General features: G+C 41.7%; 1 protein-coding gene across 3 annotated transcripts in view; it reads left to right on the plus strand.

Annotated features, from left to right (window-relative positions):
• The window catches only part of LOC126106302 (gastrula zinc finger protein XlCGF57.1-like), a 105,577-nt gene that overhangs the window by 3,947 nt on the left and 79,297 nt on the right, over window positions 1-22,333 (plus strand). For all 3 annotated transcript variants that reach the window (XM_049912522.1, XM_049912521.1, XM_049912520.1), the window contains exon 3: window positions 22,040-22,144. In XM_049912522.1, the coding sequence (XP_049768479.1) occupies window positions 22,040-22,144 (105 nt within the window). The remainder of the gene's footprint in view (window positions 1-22,039; window positions 22,145-22,333) is intronic.

A 22,333-nucleotide genomic window follows, 5' to 3' on the forward strand; every position in this document is an offset into this window, starting at 1 on the left:
CCGCCCTTACTGCAACATCTCCTTAATAAAGATTAACATGTCGATCACCGAGCTGAGTGCTATGCAGTGCCCCAGTACACATCGAACTGCAAGTCTAACTGCGAGTGCCTCGTTGCTATCAAAGCTGGCGTATTTAAAGGAAGCACGAGCGACGTCCTGACGTCATGCTCGTTTGTAATGAACGCATTCATTCCACTTATACTGCTGATTCATATGTCGTACTTGCCCCTTAGGTGTTCTTGCGACAGAGTTACGTGTTGTTACGGCAGACTTATGCGAAGTTGTGAAATGCAGTACAGCTGACGCTATACCTCTGTCTCTCATTCTACGAAAGTCTAAACCCGCGTGCTAAGTAATTCTCTCTCGCCTGTTGTGTGTAACCACACCACTGCCCCTGTGTGGCCACACATTCCAGTACATGTGCAATCCTCCTACTTCTTGGCTAACCTACTGCCTCTGGCTCTCGGCATAGGCAACGAAACTTTGACAATATTCCACGTTTCCAACTCTTTACTATTCCGCGACACTACACCGCACCAGTAACCTCCCCATCATCCACATGCTGCTTCCTGTGGAGTGCATCCTTCATTGGGCCAAGCAGATGGGAGTCAGAAGGTGAGAAATCCGGGCTGTAGGGTGGATGAGGAAGAACAGTCCTATGAAGTTTTGTGAGCTTCTATCGAATGTACAGACTTGGGTGATGCATTGTGCTGTCATGGAGAAGGAGAAGTTCGTTCGCATTTTTGTGCCAATTTACATGCAGGAGTTGCTTCTTCAATTTCCTGAGGGTAGCACAATACACTTCAGAGTTGATTGTCACACCAAGGAGGAGGACATCAAACAGGATAACCCCTTCAGACTTCCTGAAGACTGTCAGCTTGACTTTACCAGCTGAGGGTGCAGCTTTGAACTCTCTCTTTGGAGGAGGAATGCTGTGGTGCCACTTGTGGATTGCCGTTTTGTTTCCAGTTCAAAGTGATGAACCTATGTTTTATTGCCTGTTAACATGCTTGACAAAAAATTCTCACGGTCAGGCTCGTAACGCACAAAAAATTCTGCACAGATGGTACTGCTACCTGGAAGCGAGGCGTAGCAAAGCTAATGCAGTGAGCGCTCAGCTACAATCTACTCTCTTCTGCAAGAAGGAAGTCAGTACCAAGACTAAGTTATCTGTGCACCGTTCAATCTGTCGACCAACTTTGTTGTATGGGAGCGAAAGCTGGGTGGATTCAGGTTAACTTATCAACAAGCTTCTGTTCAGCAGCGAGGAACCCAACCGGCACACACGTTTGAGTGACGCAACTGGTGTACAAGCATGTCCACACTACCAAAAGAGATGTCCAGTTGAGCAGCGAGGTGTTTGATTGTGATCTGTCGATCATCTCGGATGAGCGTCTGCACATTTGAACATTGCAGGAGTCACAGCTGTGTGAACGGCCAGCCGGCATGCTGGAGATGGAACAGGTTTGTGCGACCTTGTTGCGATGACGACAGACCCCTCGCCCAATGACTCGCCGTGCTTCTGCTCACTGCCAGGTCTCCAGAGCCATTCTTCGAGTGCCTCTGAATATCTGCAATGCTCTGGTTTCGTGCTGGAAGAACCTCAATGACAGCTCACTGATTGGAACACACCTCCATTACAGATGGCATTTTAAAGGCTTGGTATAGCACTGCCATGTATTGGAATTTCATGAAACTGGAGGGGATGAAGTGAGAATGTTCCACAATGTCCCACAACAAATTCCACATTTTTTTTCAACTGAAATTAACCAAGGAAAAAAAAAGTGTTGCATTATTCATTGAATGCCCCTCATATAAGCATGTAGTCTTCTGTTGTAATAGGAGACAACTTGCACTGTCTGATTGTCAGAAAAAGGATATTGAACTGTCTGCAATTGGAGATCAGTTGAAAAAAAGTAACAAAAAATGTCTGTTTGTCGAAGCAGAAAATTTGACTCATTTGAAAGTATTATTAAGTATTATTGAATAGCTGTTAAGGAAGTTCATGTCTGTATTGTTGCACACATAGTTATTAACATCATGTAGCATTGTGAGTGATACTACCTTTGATATCAAAGGCAGTGTAGGTCCACTGTTTCCAACACCTCTCTCTCTCTCTCTCTCTCTCTCTCTCTCTCTCTGTCTGTCTGTCTCCTGTGGTTTTCCTACAGCTGTCACCGCCGCTTCCCACATACCTGCCTCCATCGGTTTCTGTCAACCCACACTTCCTCGTCTTCGTCAGTTTCCTTTTTCTCATGGTCTTCTTTACCCCGTCTAACCAGGCTACTTCTGGTATTCATTTTCTCTTTCTTTCCTGAAAAGGCACATCAAGATATTCTTTGGCCATCTGTTATTTGCATTGTACAGCCACACCAGTTGAGTTGCCACCCTTCTGGTCTATCTTATGCTTTATGATTTTGGGTCATCGTTTTTCTTATGTGGTGTTACTGAGATAGTCTACATAACCTTCTGAGGTTCTCCATTCCTACAATTCTGAATTTGTTTTTATTTTTATTTATTTATTTATTTTTTCAGTAAGCTCTCAGCACTAATGTCCCTAGTCATTACAGGCTCTACAGTACTTCTATAGAGAATGAACTAGCCAATTGCGATTATGGCTCTGCATCAGCTGTAGAATATTTCTGACAAGTGAGAATTCATATAGGATCGAGACTCTAATCTGAATTTCCCACTTGTCACGAGCTTAACCACTTCGGCTGTTGGAGCATGCTTCTGGGGGTGGCTCAACTCTCCATTTGCCCTGGTGTCTAACCTCTGTTGTGCTCATACTGTATTGCTGTGATTCCCACATTTCGTTCTTTAGCTAGACAATGACAGGAAAAAAATAGCATCTCACCCTTTGTGAGTATCATGGTGGTATAGTGTGAGCACAGGAGAGAGTAGGCGCCAGGACAAACGGAGATTTGGACCATTCCTGGAAGGATGCTCGAATAGCTGAAATGGTTGAGGTGACCACTTGCAACAAGCAGGAAATACAGGTTCGAGTTTCAGTCCAGCATAAATTTTAGTTTGTTCTGAAATATTCCACAGCTGATGCAAAATAATAATTGCAGTTTGTGAGTTCATTCTTAACTGAACGTGGCTGTTGACTGTCAGTGCAATATCTCAGACACTGCAGTACTTCTGTAGAGCATCTTGTTCACTTTCCAACTTATCTGATAAGCCCATAACAGAGGGTTTAGTTCGTGGTTTGCTGCTTTTCCATGGGCTACTCTTTGCTGTATTCCTCAATTACTTTTTCTGTCTTCCAGTAAAATGCTACCCAAATATGTAAATTTTTTACATGCCTTGATACGCATGCCCTCTATTATTAAGTTCCTCCACTGTGTAGGCATTCAGTGTTTTGAAAATTTACTTTTAGTGTCCACTTATCATATTCTTCTAATAAATTTCTTAGCTTAAAGCAAATATCTTCTTCACTGGCTGTGACAAAATTTTATTCCCTATATTGATTAGACATTTTGCAAACTTGAGTTGGTTGCATGTGCTTCTAACATGTGTTTTGTAACTTACTCTCACTCTGGACTGTTTCTTCAGTGGCACTGTGCCGTACACCTTTTAGAGGTCTATGAACACTAAATGGCTACTCAGACTCCTCTACAGTCTCTTTACGTTTAGTTGGCTTAAAGTAAAAATGTTGTCATTACAATGATCTAAAGTATTTTTCTTCATCATCTTCTTCTTCTGTCAAATGCTTCATTTCCTGTTACAGAATACATTTTTAGATGCTAAAGATGTAGGTGGTAAGATTATCTGACATTTACTGCTTTCATATGAGAACAGCTTATACACATTACTGATAAACTAGCTCAAATGTTTATTCTAGTACAACAGTCCCTCATTAAAGAAAATAGAAGTACTGTAAGAAGTAAAGACTAGCCTTGGTAGCGTGCATTTTGCAGTTCTGATAAAGACTTGCAACTTCATTGTATGGCAGTAAGGACAGTGGCGTGTAACCTTGCGTATTTCCTACAACCTGTTGCCTACATAACAGCTTAAGGTTATGGCAAAAAAAAAAATTTTAAAAAAATACATCATGATTATGAGCAGAATACAAAGCTGTTAGAGATATATCAGTAATACCTGTATTGCAAAACCAGCAAAATTTAGAAATGAAATGTAATGCCCAGTGATTGTAAACAGGAAGTAATTTTACCATTTTTTTAAAAAGATGAAAACATTGATCACTCAAAATCTTACTTGCAGATTTCTCGCATGACATTCTGGAAGCCATTTATCAAGGCAGTCAGGTGGATGCAGTATTTTCATGACTTCCGAAAGACATTTGACTGAGTACCACACCTACACACATTATTGGAAGCACGATCGTATGAAGTACCAAGAGAAATTTGTAATGGGGTTTTGTATTTCTTGCCAGGAACGACATAGTATGTTATCTTTTAAGGAGAGTAATTGACAGATGTTGAAGTAATTTCTGGTGTGCCCCAGGGAAGTGTGTTGGAAGCATTAATGTGTGTTTTGTATATTAATGACCCTGCAGACAGTATTAATTAGAGTAGAAAATCAGACTTTCTGCAGATTATGCAATTATCTATAATGAAGTGCTGTCTGATGAAATCAGAACAAATACAGTGTAGATCAAAAAATGTATACTTGCTTTGATTAAGATAAGTTTATATATTATCATCAGTATTACAATGACTCAAAGTGAAACAACTACAATCGGTGCTCAAACTGCAAACCACCCACCTCCAAACACTTCTGAACACAATATCACTCATTCAAGGTCACATCCGCCAGAGTAGCTACAATTCCGTGACACAGTTCTGCTAGTGTCATTGCTGTCTGCTGTACACTCCGTTCGTGAGGGAACCCCACGATTAAAAATCAAATGGGGTCAAATCAGGGGAATGTCTGGGGTATTTGGTTGGACCCCTTCATCTGGTCCCATGACCTGGTGCATTGTTATCCAAAAAGACATGCACACCCCTAGGAAAGTAGGGTGCAGCACCATCTTGTTTGGAAAATAGGTTCATCACCAATCAAAGCACGAATATACAGTAAAATTAATTAATCCAGCATCTCCAGGTAACTCGTGCCAGTAATCGTACCTTCAAAAAATACAGGCCCAGTCAATCCTCTTGATGATAATCCACACCAGACATCAAGTCCTGGAGTACTGACCACTCGCTCGACATAAGCGTGAAGATTTTGCAATACCCAGTACACACTGTTGTGCCTGTTTACTGTACCATTTAATTTATACTGTGACTCGTCAAACTACACCACTTTGGGAACAAAATTGGTATAACCTTCATCCCACACAAGGTATCATTCTCTAAACTGATGTCTTCTGCCTTGGTCATTCTCATTCAGTGCGTGTAACAATTACGGAATGTAAACTTTCCATTTTACTCTGTGCAGAATATGATATACACTCACGCTACTCACACCTCGTTCACATGCACATTGTTGATTTCTGTGGTGATTGTGTGAATGCATCTAACACCAGAGCAGAAGGTTCTTCACCTGTTTCTGCATGTGACTGGCCTGATATTCCCATGTACTTGTCCATAATTTTTCCAGTGGTTTCGAACTTATTGCAAAGGCGAGCAGTGCTCACATGTGGTGGTGGTTCAGTTCCATGTTTCTGCCGCCAATGTCATTGCATTTCACCGATTCTCTTCAGCTTCCGATACCATTTGAAAATGCTTTTTCGCTGCTCAAATGCCAGTCCTGGTTGTGCCCTAGTTTCACTTTGTAGACTGATATTAGTGTGTCACAACTCTGCTGTCTTCTGTTGCTCAACCACTGTTCTACACGTTTGACCCATACCTATTGTGATTTCAAAGAGTGTTGTTCATAGGGCCAGTTTAAAGTTTGTATATATATTTTTGATCTACACTGTATTCACTCAAATTTTTATACTATTGGAAGGGGTGCAAACGTTGACAACTCGTTTTTATTATTCAGAAATGTGAAACTGTAAGTAGTAACTTATGATTAAATGATCAATGAGGCACAACTGAAAGCAGTAGACTAGTACAGATTGTAGGGGTGTAAAATGGAATGATCTCATTGGCTCAGTCACAGGTGGGGCAGGTGGCAGACTTTGGTTCATTAGCAGGAGACTGGGAGAAAACAGTCAGTCTACAAAGGGAAATGTGAAGAAATCACTTGTGTGTCCCATGTTAGAAAACTGCTGCCGTGTGTGGAACTGAGATCAGAAAGCACTAAAGGGGGACACTGAATGTATACATAGATAGGCCACAAGTTTGTTCCATTCGTGGGAGAGTATCATGAAAATGCTGTAACATCTATACTGGTAGACAGACTCCAGTAATCCCATGAAATCATACAAAATCTCAAGAATGAATACTACGTGGAAAATTTAGAGATCTTCTTCAGCTCTCTACATATCACATCCGCAAGGATCGTAAAGTGTGCACAGAGACATCTAAGCTGTCCTTTTTCCACTGTTTCATACACAGTTGGAGCAGTAAGCAATCCTAATAAGCTGTACTGTGCTAAGTACCATTCGCCATGTGCTCCGCAATGGTTTGCAGATTGTGTATGTAGATCTAGTATACTGAAATTGGCAGTACGTTACAAAAGGTTTCCAGATCTACATTGGAGACCTGGAGGTAGAACACTTACACAACCTTCCTGCATCAGCCTACCTACTAAATGTGCCTGCTACCTATACTGGCCTCTGGACTGGAAACGGAAATAGCTGCCAGATTAGCTTAGAGCTGTTTTCAGCCAACACAAATAAAATTATCTTTTGTTATAGATCTTATGAACGAAACTCCATCAAGTGTGTGTTTCTGTTTACTTGTACGTATTTCAGAGCTAAAGTTATATCTTTAGAGTTTACATGTTTCAATCCCCATAAGATGGAGCTTTTACTCCTGAATACATGCTGTTGTTGTTGTTGTTGTTGCAGCCTTTGGTTTGAAGGCTGGTTTTATGCTGCTCTCCATGCTACTCTGTCCTGTGCAAGCCTCTTCATCTCTACATAACTACTGCACCATACATCCCTTTGAACCTGCTGCTTTCTGTAGTAAAGTTTTAGTTTTGTTCTACATTCTTTACTCTCCACTCTTCCCCCTAGTACGAAATTGACAATTCCTTGATGCTTCAGGTTTGACCTATCAACGAATCTATCTTAGTCAAGTTGTGATACAAAGATCTGTACCAATATGGTGGTGTTCCTTAAGCTCCTGCCACTTTCTGCACCTCACTTTCCACATTAACATGTTTTGTGTGCCTTCAGTGGTCAAATTTCTGTCCCTCGAATCCCTGTAAGTCACAATCTTGCCCTGTGCCTTTCATTTGTAAGTCTACATTGAAATATATTTTTGGGTATTCTTTCTTGTCCCATTGTCATTAAGAGTCCAAGCCAAAAATGTGTGCATTCTATTTCTACCATATGTTATCTTTCTTGTGTGCTACTTCCCGTGCACCAACAGTGTAAGGAAAAGAAAGATTGCTACTTACCACAAAAATGACATCTTAAGTTGCAGACAGGAACAGTTAAAAAGACACAAATAAGCTTTTGGCCCCAGCCTTCGTCAGAGAAAGAAAGAGAGAAACACACACACATTCACACAAGCAAGCACATCTCACACACACATAACTGCTATCTCTCTGGCAGCTCGGACCAGAATGAGACTGTTGCTTGGAATACAAGCAACAGTCTGGAGGCTGTGGAGAGGGGGAAGGGAGACCAATGGTACGGGGCGGGGGAGAGAGGAGCCCTATCTGGCAGAGTGTTGCCATGTCCTGACATAGGTGGGAGAGGTAAAAAAAAAAGGGGTTACTGGTCAGTCTGCACTCCAGAGTGGTACAGAGCAGAAGGCAGAAGGACAATTCACAGTGAAGGCACTTGATTGTTTCCTTCTATCTGAGCCATCACTGGTACAGGCATTTACTAGAAATGCAGGTGGTGAGACTCGGTAGGGAACTCGTTGAGGAGACTCTTGGACAAACAGGGTTTTGAAATAGTTGTTTATTCCAGACAGGACTAACTAATACACTGGGGGCTAGTTCGAGGGTTAGAAAAAGCATGAATAACACTGTTACAACAGAAGCCAGTGCAGAAGACCCAGTAGTGGATGCTAACCACAGCAGCAAACACTAGGAGCATCTTAAGGCAACAACTTAGTTGCAAAACAAAACATACTGAATGTGACGCTGTTCACTGAGGCACTCCAAGAGAGAGCAGACTTACACGGAGCTGGACCGAGGCTAGAGTCGACGGACGTGGATTTGGTGCCCAGATCGTCTAATTCGGGGTAAGAAATGAAAGAGGAAGCCGCCTGGTAGAATTTTGCACAGAGCACAACTTAATCATAGCTAACACTTGGTTCAAGAACCATAAAAGAAGGTTGTATACATGGAAGAAGCCTGGAGATACTGATAGGTTTCGGATAGATTATATAATGGTAAGACAGAGATTTAGGAACCAAGTTTTAAATTGTAAGACATTTCCAGGGGCAGATGTGGACTCTGATCACAATCTATTAGTTATGAACTGTAGATTAAAACTTGAGAAACTGCAAAAAGGTGGCAATTTAAGGAGATGGGACCTGGATAAACTGACTAAATCAGAGGCTGTTCAGAGTTTCAGAGAGAGCATAAGGGAACAATTGACAGGAATGGGGGAAAGAAATACAGTAGAAGAAGAATGGGTAGCTTTGAGGGATGGAGTAGTGAAGGCAGCAGAGGATCAAGTTGGTAAAAAGACGAAGGCTAGTAGAAATCCTTAGGTAACAGAAGAAATATTGAATTTAATTGATGAAAGAAGAAAATAAAAAATGCAGTAAATGAAGCAGGCAAAAAGGAATACAAACGTCTCAAAAATGAGATCGACAGGAAGTGCAAAATGGCTAAGCAGGGATGGCTAGAGGACAAATGTAAGGATGTAGAGGCTTATCTCACTAGGGGTAAGATAGATACTGCCTACAGAAAAATTAAGAGACCTTTGGAGAAAAGAGAACCACTTGTATGAATATCAAGAGCTCAGATGGAAACCCAGTTCTAAGCAAAGAAGGGAAAGCATAAAGGTGGAAGGAGTATATAGAGGGTCTATACAAGGGCGATGAACTTGAGGACAATATTATGGAAATGGAAGAGGATGTAGATGAAGACGAAATGGGACATACGATACTGCGTGAAGAGTTTGACAGAGCACTGAAAGACCTGAGTCGAAACAAGGCCCCCGGAGTAGACAACATTCCATTGGAACTACTGACGGCCTTGGGAGAGCCAGTCCTGACAAAACTCTACCATCTGGTGAGCAAGATGTATGAAACAGGCGAAATACCCTCAGACTTCAAGAAGAATATAATAATTCCAATCCCAAACAAAGCAGGTGTTGACAGATGTGAAAATTACCGAACAATCAGTTTAATAAGCCACAGCTGCAAAATACTAACACGAATTCTTTACAGACGAATGGAAAAACTGGTAGAAGCCGACCTCGGGGAAGATCAGTTTGGATTCCGTAGAAATGTTGGAACACATGAGGCAATACAGACTCTACGACTTATCTTAGAAAATAGCTTAAGGAAAGGCAAACCTACGTTTCTGGCATTTGTAGACTTAGAGAAAGCTTTTGACAATGTTAACGGGAATACTCTCTTTCAAATATTGAAGGTGTCAGGGATAAAATACAGGGAGCGAAAGGCTATTTACAATTTGTACAGAAACCAGATGGCAGTTGTAAGAGTCGAGGGACATGAAAGATAAGCAGTGGTTGGGAAGGGACTGAGACAGGGTTGTAGCCTCTCCCCGATGTTATTCAATCTGTATATTGAGCAAGTAGTATGGGAAACAAAAGAAAAATTCAGAGTAGGTATTAAAATCCATGGAGAAGAAATAAAAACTTTGAGATTCGCCAATGACAGTGTAATTTTGTCAGACAGCAAAGGACTTGGAAGAGCAGTTGAACGTAGTGGATAGTGTCTTGAAAGGAGGATATATGACGAACGTCAACAAAAGCAAAACGAGGATAATGAAATGTAGTCGAATTAAGTCGGGTGATGCTGAGGGAATTAGATTAGGAAATGAGACACTTAAAGTAGTGAAGGAGTTTTGCTATTTGAGGATCAAAATAACAGATGATGGTCGAAGTAGAGAGGATATAAAATGTAGACTGGCAATGACAAGGAAAGCGTTTCTGAAGAAGAGAAATTTGTTAACATCGAGTATAGATTTAAGTGTTAGAAAGTCGTTTCTGAAAGTATTTGTATGGAGTGTAGCCATGTATGGAAATGAAACATGGACGATAAATAGTTTGGACAAGAAGAGAATAGAAGCTTTCGAAATATGGTGCTACAGAAGAATGCTGAAGATTATATGGGTAGATCACATAAGTAATGAGGAAGTATTGAATAGGATTGGAGAGAAGAGAAGTTTGTGGCACAACTTGACTAGAAGAAGGGATCGGTTGGTAGGACATGTTCTGAGGCATCAAGCGATCATCAATTTAGTATTGGAGGGCAGCATGGAGGGTAAAAATCATAGAGGGAGACCAAGAGATGAATGCTCTAAGCAGATTCAGAAGGATGTAGGTTGCAGTAGGTACCGGGAGATGAAGAAACTTGCACAGGATAGAGTAGCATGGAGAGCTGCATTCAAACCAGTCTCAGGACCTAAGACCACAACAACAACAACATCATCTAACTGAGAACTCTGGCAAAATACGGAATCTAGGGGTTTTAAAGAGTTGCGTGAGGCACTGTTTCTCCCACTTAAAGCCACCCAGTCAATCCTGCAGGTATCTTGCTGGCGCCTGCCAGTTACACTTTAGTTAGGTCCCCTCTATTGCTCCTAAGGCAGGGATGTTAATGCAGTTGCACTAAATCTGTATTTGGTATCAACATTGTTCAGCTGAAAGCTAAACGTAACTGCTCTGCCAAATAAGGCTTGCAACATTATTGTTATACGTCATTTAGCCCCGCCCCTCGGGCTCCCCGGAGTAGGACTGCTAGGTCAACAGTTTTTGGCGTTTTCACTCTCTTTCTAACCCTTGTGAGCCTATTGACGCTGCTGTTCTCAGGGCTGGTATCAAGCTGGCTGTATACGCTAGTACGTGCCTGTTGGTTACAAAGTTCTGTGGTGGCAACCTACTAAAGCATCTAGACGACATATGAAGTTACATGTTAATTCCACCATGCAACAATATCTCTCCTAGTTTTGTCTGCTCTCAGCATCGTCTCTGCTTCTGTGGTTTGGAACGCCTGTCTTCCTTTCTCACAGCTTCAAGATAACACTACAGTAGCAAGGAATAATCAATTTACTACAGTGTGCAGCTTCAAAGGCTGTGGGGCAGGGAGGGAGAGGATCAGGAAAAGGTGGGCGGGTGCATTGGCAGAGAGCGGCACAAAAATAGGGTGGGAGCAAGAGTGGGGAGGAGGTGACAGGATGGGGGGGGGGGGGGGGGGACTGTTTGGTAGAGAGTGTGGGAACAGTACGTTACTGTAGATTGAGGCCAGATAATTTCGGGAGCGGAGAACTTGTTGGAGAGATAACTACCGTTGGTGAACTTCAGAAAAGCTGGTGGTGGAGAGAGTCCAGCTGGTTCACATTGTGAAGCCGCCATTGAAGTTATGCTTCTTATATTCAGCTGCATACTGTGACAGTGAGTGGTCTGCCTTGCTCTTGACCACAATTTGGCAGTGGCCATTCATCTTGGTGGACAGCTGATGGGTAGATATCCCAATATACAAAGCTGTACTGACTACCAACCAGCTGTCCACCAGGATGAATGGCCACCACCAAACAATGACCAAGAGCAAGATAGACCACCCAGTGACACAACATGCAGCTGAACATAACATTCTTGATTTCAATGGCTTCTTCACTGTGCAGATGGGAGTTATCCTTCCAACACTTTCTTTGCTCTGAAAATTATCCCGACCTCAATCTATGGTAACGTACTGTCCCCACATCCTCAAACCAGCATTTTCCATCCCCTCTATCCTCAACTTCTCCTATCCTCATCTCCCACTGTCTTCTTTGTCACCCTCTGCCATTGCCATCATTTCCATTCCTCTCCTCTTCTCCTACCTCCTTGCCCCACAGCCTCCCAATGCTGTGCCTGTTTGCAGTCTGGTCCATGCACACTCCACCACACAGTGCTCATCTCTCCCCTCACGCATACACTGCTATCCATTCCCCCGACCCCTCCAGACTGTTGCTCGTATTCCATGTGATAACTGCATTCTGGACCAAGCTGTCAGAGAAATGGCAGTCATGTGTGCATGAGGAGTGCTTGCTTTGTGTGTGTGTGTGTGTGTGTGTGTTTTTCTCTTTCTTTTTCTGTTGAACGCTGGGGCCGAAAGTTAATATGTAAATCTCTTTTAATTGTGCCTGCATGCAACTTAACATGTAATTTTTATGATAAGTAGAAGTTTTTCTTTTCCTTACATTATCCCAATGTGGAGTTGCCATTATTTGACTTCCTGTACACCTTCATTAGTTTTACAATCCAAATGAGGGATCATCTATGCTTGTCTTACAAAATTCGTTTCTACAGCTTCAGTCTTCTTGTGCTTCTCCTCTATAATTGTCCAACATCCCAAACTACAAATGATAATTGACTCAATAGTGGCTTTATATGTATTAAGTACTGCTTTTAATCCAATTTTTGCAGACCACAAGTGAGCGTTCAGTTTATGATGTTGCCCTCCCTGAACTCAGTCTGTTTTTTAGGTCATCTTCATATGTTCCACTTTATTAATTATACTCCCCAGCTATTTATGTACGTATATCTTCTGACTGGTTTGACATAGCCCACCATGAATTCATCTTCCGTGCCTACCTCTGCATCTCAGAGTTATTCCGTGATGTCTCAAAAGATGACCTACAATCCTGTCTCTTCTTCTTGTCAGTGTTTCCCATATATTCCTTTCCTTGCCAATTCTGTGGACAATCACATCATTCCCTTGTTCATCAGTCCAGCTGATTTTCAACATTCCTCTGTAGGACCACATCTCAAATGCTTCAGTTCTCTTCTGTTCCATTTTTCCAATAGTCCATGTTTCACTATCATACAATGCTGTGTTCCAAAAGTACATTCTCAGAAATTTCTTCCTTAAATTAAGGCCTTTGTTTGATACTAGTAGACTTCTCTTGTCCAGGAATGCTCTTTTTGCCAGTACTAGTCTGTTTTTAATGTTCTGCTTGCTCTGTCCGTCATTGGTTATTTTGCTGACTAGGTAGCAAAATTTCTTAACTTCATCTATTTTGTATAGATTGAACAGAAGGGGCAAAAGACTACATCCTTGTCTTACACCCTTTTTAATCTGACCATTTCGTTCTTGGTCTTCCACTCTTACGTACAAAGATAAATGCCTTCAGAAAAGACTCCCTAACATTTAAATTTATTTTCAGTGTTTGTAAATTTCTCTGTTTCAGAAACAGTTTTGTTGCTATTTGCCAGTCTGTATTTCAAATCCTCTCTGCTCCAGCCATTATCAGGTACTTAGCTGCCCACATAGTAAAATTCATTGAATACTTTCAGTATCTCCTTTTTCCTAGTTTCGTTTGTTTTGTTTTTCTTTTCAAGACAATATCCATTCCATTTAACTGCTCTTCCATGTCATTTGCCTTGTCTGACTTAATGACAGTGTCATCGGCAAACATCAAAGTAGTATTTCTTTTTGCTGAACTTTAGTTCTTTCTCCTAAGTTTTCTTTGGTTCCCCTTACAGATTGCTTGGTGTGAAGATTGACTAACATAAGCGATAGGGTAGAACCCTGTCTGACTCCCTTCTCAACTGCTGCTTCCCTTCTGTGTCCTACAACTCTTATAATTGCAGTCTAGTTTTTCTACAGGCAGTGGATAATCTTTCACTCCATGTATTTAATCACTATGTTCTCCAAAATTTGCAGCTATAAATATGCAGATGCTATAAACATAAGTTAGTCTTTCTTCATTACATCTTCTAAGGTAATATTCATAGGGTCACTGTTACCTTACATGGTCCCTATATTTCTATGGAACCCAAACTGTCCTTTCTCGAAGTCAGCTTCTGCCAGTAAAATATTCACATAAAATAAATTTCAGCTAGAAAAGCTGAAATGGTTTTAAAATATAGAAGGTGTAAAATGCAGACTGATAATAGCAAGGAAAGTTTTTCTGTAAAAAAGGAATTTGATAACTTTGAATATAAATTTAAATGCTAGGAAGTCTTTTTGTGAATACAATAGGATCTTGATAGGTGCGTTACTGTTTACGTTGTTTGTAAATAATCTAGTAGAAAGCATCGGTAGCTCTGTAAGACAGTTTGCAGATGATGCTGTTGTCTATAAGAAAGTAGCAATGCCGGAAGATAGTGTATCACTTTGCAGAATCACCTACAGAGGAGTGATGAATGGTGCAGGTACTGACAGTTGAACCTTGAACATCAGTAAATGGAATGTACTGCACCTACATGGGAACAGAAATCCATTGCTTTACTATTACACTACTGATGACAAATTTCTGGAAACAGTAGACACCATAAAATATCTGGGAATAACTATCCAGAGCAACCTTAAATGGAGTGACCACATATAATAAAGACACGGCGGTGCAATGCATGTGGTGTATGACCACCCAGGGAATGTCTGAATCACTATGCAAAACGAAGAAGCGACTGCGGAAAAAGAGACTGTGCCAGTGATCCCAAAAATGCTGGACTTCTGAATTGCAGACGTTACAAAGGCACAGCATCGGCATCAAATGGAAGTGCGTCCAGAGCTGTGTCCACATCTGGTTCCACATGGAAACAAACCAAGGTGGAGGTGTCAAACTCACGATCCGCTCTGGCAGGCAGCTGGGAAAGGAAATCGACATTTGGGTGCCTTTCAGAGGTGCAATAGACAATATCAAAGTCGAACGTTGCCAGGACGAGTGCCCAATGCTGGAGGCAGTACACTATGCTGGTGGGCACTGCGGCACCTGGGTGAAACAAAGAAACCAAAGGTTTGTGGTTGGTATGCAGAGTGAAATGATGACTATACACAAAATCGTAGAATTTTGTTAGGGCAAAAACCAGTGCCAAAGCTTCCTTTTCAATTTGACTATATTTGGTTTGCATGTCAGTCAGTTTTTTTGGATGTGAAAGCCGCCAGCCTCTCAGTGCCATTTGCCACTTGGAAGAGGACCGCACCCAGGCCATATTCTGATGCATTGGCAGCGACAATGAGGGGCAGGGAAGGGTCGTAAGCGGACAGACAAGGAGCTCAGGAGAGAGCCGACTTGAGACCTGCTCACACACCGCATCCCAAACCCAATTCACACCCTTGCACAACAACCCAATCAGGGACGCAAAAATCTTGGTGGGGTAGGGTGTAAAATACTGATGATAGTTAATTTGACGTAGGACGGATTGCAGTTGCTTCCCATTGGTGGGAGGAGGCAGGTTTTGAATCACCTTGACATACTCCTTAGAGGTGTGTTGGCCACAGGCATCAATCGTGAACCCGAGATAACTGACCTTGCGTGCAAAAAAGTCATACTTTTCTTTCCAGCAATGCAGGTTAGGCTTGGAAAAAACCTGAAACAGCCTATCCAGCTTGTCCGCAGGGTCCACCGTGGATGATCCACCAACGATGACATCGTCCAGATAATTTGCCGCACCGAGCACCTGACTTGTGAGGTTTTCCAAATAACGCTGGAAAATGGCAGTGCCAAATGGGAGGAGGTTGTACCAGAAAAGGCCACACCGTGTGTTGATGACTATGATCTGCTTCAATTCCTCGTCCAATGGCAGCTGCAAATAAGCATCGCACAAATCAGTTTTGGCGAAAATGGTTGAGCATGCAACACATGTGATTGTCATCCACTGACGGGATACGATAGGCATTGATGGCAGACTGAGAATTTACCGTGACCTTAAAATCGCCACAGATGCATAAAGTACCGTTCGGCTTCTCGACTAATATGATAGGTGTCGCCCAGTGACTGTGCGTGATGGGAGAAAGAATGCCTTAGTCTTGTAAGTGGTGGAGCTCCACTTGGATCCTGTCTCGGAGCGCAAAGGGGACCACGTGGACCTAAAAAAACAAGGGATAGCAGAGGGAAGAAGCTGAACATGTGCGGTGAAACCCTTCACTCTTGGTATGGAGGATGAGAACAATGGTTCATAGTTGCTGAGCAACGGGTTGAGAATGGTATCCAAGGAATGGGTCAAAACCGCCTGTACGTCTTCCTGCACTGACAAACTCAGATTACCAAAAACGTCCACACCCAGAAGGTTAGTAGTGCTGGGGGAGCCAACCACCAAAAACTCAGCGGTGAAGGATCGACCATTGTAGGAGATTGTGATGAAAAACACTGTCGGCTGATATATGGTGATTGCTGAAACTATGCAAGGCGCAAGTGTATGGAGACAAAGCTGGCGAATCCAAGCGTTGTTATGTGGCACCATGCACAATAGAAACGGAATATGTCGTGTCAGTTTGGAAGACCACAGGGATATACAAGACCTCCAAGGTAAGGAGAAAACGGGGCTCCCGACAGGGAAATGATGGAGAATACTTGTTCACCAATGGAATGTGAGGCTTCCAGGTCCTGCGGTGATGATTCGGGACTAACCTATGCGTCTGCAGGAAGTGTGGCATCTACACAATGTTTCTGCAAAGCCTGACACACAATGGTGATATGGCCTGTTCAGCTGCAAGCTGTGCACTTTGCTCGCCGTTGGTGATTCCGGAAACAGTCCGGACATGAAGGAAAATGTGCGAAAGACTTTGTCACGTGTTCTACCAATGGAGGGATGAGACTCCCACTCGGCGCTAGCCATCTGGTGAGCTGCAAAAACAGCCGTATCAAGATGTGGTGTTGTAGCCGGTGAGACTGTTCAAATGCACAAATTATTGGCAGACAGGTGTCGAGAGACAGATCCTGTAAATTCAAAATATCAGCCCAAAGACCCTCATCTGGTGCGTGAAACACCACCATATTACGAATCAACCAAGAGGCATAAGACTGCTTGCAGGCAATGTTGGCACACCGGAATTTTCAATCGTGGGAGAGACCCTGGAGCATCGCAATCCATGCCTGATATGTCTGACCTGGGGGACTTTTGACAAGAAAATAAAGTCTGACGGGCGGAGGTGACATGTATTTGTGCATCAAAGTACTCAAAAAGGCAGCCCTTAATATGGATAAAAATGAGAGATCTCGAGGTGACTGCTCAGGGTTCAATTGTTGAATTATACAATACACCTTCGGACTGACTGTTGCTAAAAGAAAAGCCCGACTTTGTTTGGTGGAGCCATGTGAAAAGTGTTCAATTTACCCACAATGGAATCAGCTCTCTGAGCGACATCTTGCAACGCTGGGGAGTGAGGGCGACGTTACGACCTTGTGAGTGCTGCCTGAATCTGCTGTAGAGTTTCCGTCAAGGACTGAAGAAATTCCTCTAAGAAAGCCATTTCGACTGAAAATGAAAGTTTTATCTTCGTCGCCGATAACGGTAGTGTCCTGCGGTCGGCCAGAAAGAACTAACAATCAAGTTTGAAGACACTTTATTTAACTAAAACTCGTTCTTGGCGTGCACTAATTTCCAAGCTCAAGAACAACAAAAAATACAATAATTCTTATGGTGGCAAAAGCGAGGTAAGAGTACAAGACAATGAAAAGAAATAATAACCAAAATACTACAATACACAACTACAAAATAGCATTATGCCCAACAAGATACAGCTTTCTACAGAAAGACAACGGCGAGTGTCTGCTGGGCTAGAGCTAACATAGGTATTGGCCAGAACTTTCCTAGTTGTAGGTACACACTGCCAATCTGACTCCGCTGGCTTGCTTATAACATCGATTCTGCAGAGTGCTAAACTTAGTCACACTAGTTCCAATTGGTGGATCTCTGTCACGTGGCTTTTCACAAATGCTGTGCTTATGCTGAAAGTCTGTTGATGTTTACATTCACTGGCGATGTTTTGATCTGAGCTCTTGAAGGGAAGTTGGCAGCCCACCTTGCTTGTCTGCTGTGCGGATCCTCTAACTAATAAGGGGCCGCTATGACACAGACAACAGATTGGTTCCTCCCACATACATCGCACGGAATGGCTGCGATGAGAAATTTTGAGAAATTGGAGCCGATGCAGAGGCTTCCCGACAATCATTCTTTCATCACACCATTCACAAGTGGAACATGGGAGTTAGTGGTTTTAGAAATATCCTCTGCCAAACACTGTAAGGTGAAGTTGTAGGGTATTGATGCAGATGCAGATGTACAGAAGTGAAACATAGATGATCTATAAATCTTATATAATTAAATTTTCCTTGAGACATATGAGTCTCAACTTTCTCTACAATGATGATAGAAGCTGAAGAAATGAATTATAGATTATAAACAATGCAGACAAGAATTTATTCACAATAATGATAGAAGCTGAAGAAACAAATTATACCAGGTGTTAACATACAAATGTGGCGATAGGGAACATTTGTTGTGAACGAGCCGTAATTTTCTTTTTGGTTTGGTTGGTATGTCATCTGTCAAAGATATTTAGTATACATCAAGTCATGGAACAAACAACATCATATGTTTTCGTCATGTTAACAATGTTGAATTTTGTACCAGAAAGTGCTGATTTGCAGAAAGCATTATTTTTTTTGTTTTCATTTGAAAGAAAGTGCTGCAGAGTCGCATTGAATGCTTGTCGAGGCATATGGTGATAATGCTCTGTCAGAAGCAACATGCAAAAGATAGTTTCAACGGTTCAGAAATAATGATTTTGATGTAAGAAATGAAGAACGTGGAAGACCACCAAAAAAGTTCGAAGATGCTGAATTGCAAGCAATATTGGATGAAGATGATACTTTGATTCAGAAGTAAATGGCAGCAATGCCAAATGTTGCACAACAAACAATTTCTGATCGCTTGAAAGCTATGGGAAAGATCCAAAAGTGTGGAAAATGGGTGCCACATTAATTGAATGAAAAACAGATGTAAAACCGAAAAACCATTTGTCAAATTTTGCTTCAAAGACATGAAAGAAAATCAATTTTGTATCGAATTGTTACTGGCGATGAAAAATGGATTTATTCTAAGAATCCTAAATGGGAAAAATCATGGGTTAATCCGGGACAACCATCAACATCGACTGCAAAACCAGATTGATTTGGCAAGAAGACAATGCTCTGTGTTTGGTGGGATCAGGAAAGTGTGGTGTATCATGAGCATCTAAAACCCGGTGAAACTGTGAATACTAATCGCTACAGACAACAAATGATCAATTTGAACTATGCATTGATCGAAAAAAGACCAGAATGGACCAGAAGACATGGCAAAGTAATTTTTTTACATGACAATGCATGAGCACACAAAGCTAAACTGGTTCAGGATACAATCAATACACTTGGCTGGGAGCTGCTATCCCACCCACCATGTTCACCAGACTTGGCCCCTTCCGACTACCATTTGTTTTCATCAGTGGAACATGCTTTGGCTGAGGAACAATTCGATTCCAACAAAGAAGTCGAAAATTGGGTGTCTGATTCCTTTGCTTCAAAAGACAAACATTTCTATTGGCGTGGTGTCCACAAATTGCCAAGAGGGTGGTCAAAATGTATAGAAAGCAATGGTCAGTACTTTGAATAAAATGTTTTTATATTTCAATTCGAAATTAGTGTTTCATTTTCACAAAAAGACCGTCATTTCATACCGGTACAGCTGGTAGATTTTAAACAGTGCAGACAAGAATAGAATATAAGCTTTTGAAATCTGATTGGTAGATCAGATGTAACTAATGAGGTGTTACTGAATCAGAGAAAAGAAATTTATAACACAGCTTAACTGATAGATAGCGATCAGGTGATAGAACTTCGCCCGAGGCATCAAGAAATAATTAACATGCCAATGGAGGGACATGTGAGAGATAAAAATTGTAGGAGGGGGCCTAGGTTTGGCTTATGTAAACAGGTTTAATTAGATGTAAGATGCAGTAGTTATGCAGGGATGAAGATACTTGCACAGGATGGACTAGCATGAAGAGCTACATGAAACCAGTCTTCAGACTCAAAGCAACACATTTTACTTCAAACTTTCTCTTTTTGAAATGATTACCTTTTCGCTCAGACAAAGAAGTTACCCAATGTGCAAAGTACATTGCTGCCTTTGAAACCAAGGTCTGTCATAGTACCTTTCACCCATCCCGTACTTCTATTACTTTTGCTGTTTTCAGTTTCCTATATTGATTGTGATGAAGAAACTTTCTAGTTTTCTAAAAACTAGAGATTTTGTCATGCTTTCTAATTACTATTTGTGTATCTTTATCAGTGTTCTCTCTGATAGAGATAGGAGTATTCTCATCTTCATTGTCTATATCTTAGTGTTTAGAATACCCCTGTCTTAGGAGGAGCAGAGATTTATTTCCCATTTCAATCATACTTACTTAGGTTTTGCATGGTTTCTCTATATCATTTAAGGCAATGATAATTCGTTAAACTAGGACAAATCCTTTCTTTCAACTGGTAAAATAGGCACTATCTTTGTGAGTCTTTGCTTGTGTCCATGTTGAATGACTGGCCATGAGCAGTTGTATACACATCTGCACAAAGCAAACTTGATTGCTGTATGAACACTTTTAAATGCAGTAATATGTAGTCCATTGTGTCATCCTAGTAATGTATAATATACATGCAACAGAGTCTGTAGGTTAATAAGTGGACTCCCACAATGAATAAAAAATTCTCAGATTTCCAACCACAATAAGGAATTAAAATTACATGAGCTTTCGGCCAAGCACTTATTGGCTATTGTGAAATGATACAATCACCAGTGGACTGCTGATACACTCCTCATATACACTAGTTGCCAGCTGTGACCTCACTGGTGCTTGCGGCATCGCCAAATATGGCACTCGATGTGCCCATTTCAACTGCACGATCACTGGATCCCGTGCCTTGCTGAGTTGCAGTGGCAGGGTCATGTTAGTGATATTTATGTATATGGCTTCCTTAATTACACAATCCCAGGAGCCGTTAGTGTGAGCCACAATGTAGGCGTCGTCATATTTTATCCGGTGTCCGTTTTCTAAACCATGCTCAACTAAAGACCATTTCTCTGGGTACCATAGGAGATAAAACCTCTCGTGCTTCTTCCTGCGTTGCTCCACAGTGCGTACTGTTTGTCCGACGTAAGATTAGCTACATTCACAAAGTATCTTGTAGATCCAAGGTGTTCTGAGACCTGCTTCATCTTTAACTGGCCTCAGTAACTGGTGGATTTTTGTCGGAAGCCTGAAGATTGACCTGATCTTGTGGCTTTTTAGCAGGTGGCGTATCCTGTCCAACAGGAGCCACAGAACAGCAAGAAAGCAAGTTTTTTCTCCTGCTCTTCATCGGTGGTCTTATTGCACTCTTACAGGAATTGGAAAAATGCCACGAGTACTGTGGATAATGGTGAAGGGGCACTACATCAGTAGTGTGTGGATAAGTTGAAAATTTGGGTGAGGCAGGAAGTGTGCTAGCATAGTATGTGGAGTTGCAATGACCACTGTGTCCGGATAGCGCAGTGGTCAGCGCGGCTATCTAGTAAGCGGGAGACCCGGCCTTGAATCCTGGTCTGACACATATTTTCAAATTTCCTCTTTGATTTAAATCAGTGTCCACTGGCAGCTAATATTATTAATTCCTTTGTGTCTCAGTTGATTCATAATGGCTGTGGGATCAAAATTGTGTCTTTTATATTGGACATGTCCGAATTGTCCACTGACAGTTAACGTCATTAATTGTGTCCTGGCTTATTGTGATTTTTGCTTAAAATCACTTCATTTATTTGATGAACATTATAGCTATAGTTGCTGAAGACCTTGCATAAGTGGCTCCGCTCACGGGCAAGTCATCAGTGTCTGATGTCATTCTTCCATGATGCACCAATGTTTGTAAAACAGTGCACTTCCGTGCTGGGTGGTGATAGCTGATGGCGTGCAATGTTACTACTGTGAGCCTTTGCACTCTTACAAAGTTGCACAATGTTTGTAAATAAGTGATGCCATGTCCAGTATACATTTACTAACTGAGCCATTTCTGTTTTCAATAGGAGTTCCTGGCACTTTTCAGTAGTAGCTGTGAGCAGGAGTATGTTCCTCCAAATTGTATCTACATCAAAGAAGAAGATTTGGTTACTGAGGAACTGGTAGTGAAGGTATGTAATGATTCCTTTGCCTGCCAGCCATATATTTTGATGCATTTACATTAGATTGTTACTCAAATCAAGTGAAATGTACAGGCAACTCGGCATCCGACACAGTACACACACCCACATGAGACATCTGTTTTTAATAATAACCTCTGAGAATGCGTATAAAAAATAAATGAAGTGGAAACGTGTGCT

This window comes from Schistocerca cancellata, chromosome 10 (assembly GCF_023864275.1).
Source record: "Schistocerca cancellata isolate TAMUIC-IGC-003103 chromosome 10, iqSchCanc2.1, whole genome shotgun sequence".
Lineage (NCBI taxonomy): Eukaryota > Metazoa > Arthropoda > Insecta > Orthoptera > Acrididae > Schistocerca > Schistocerca cancellata.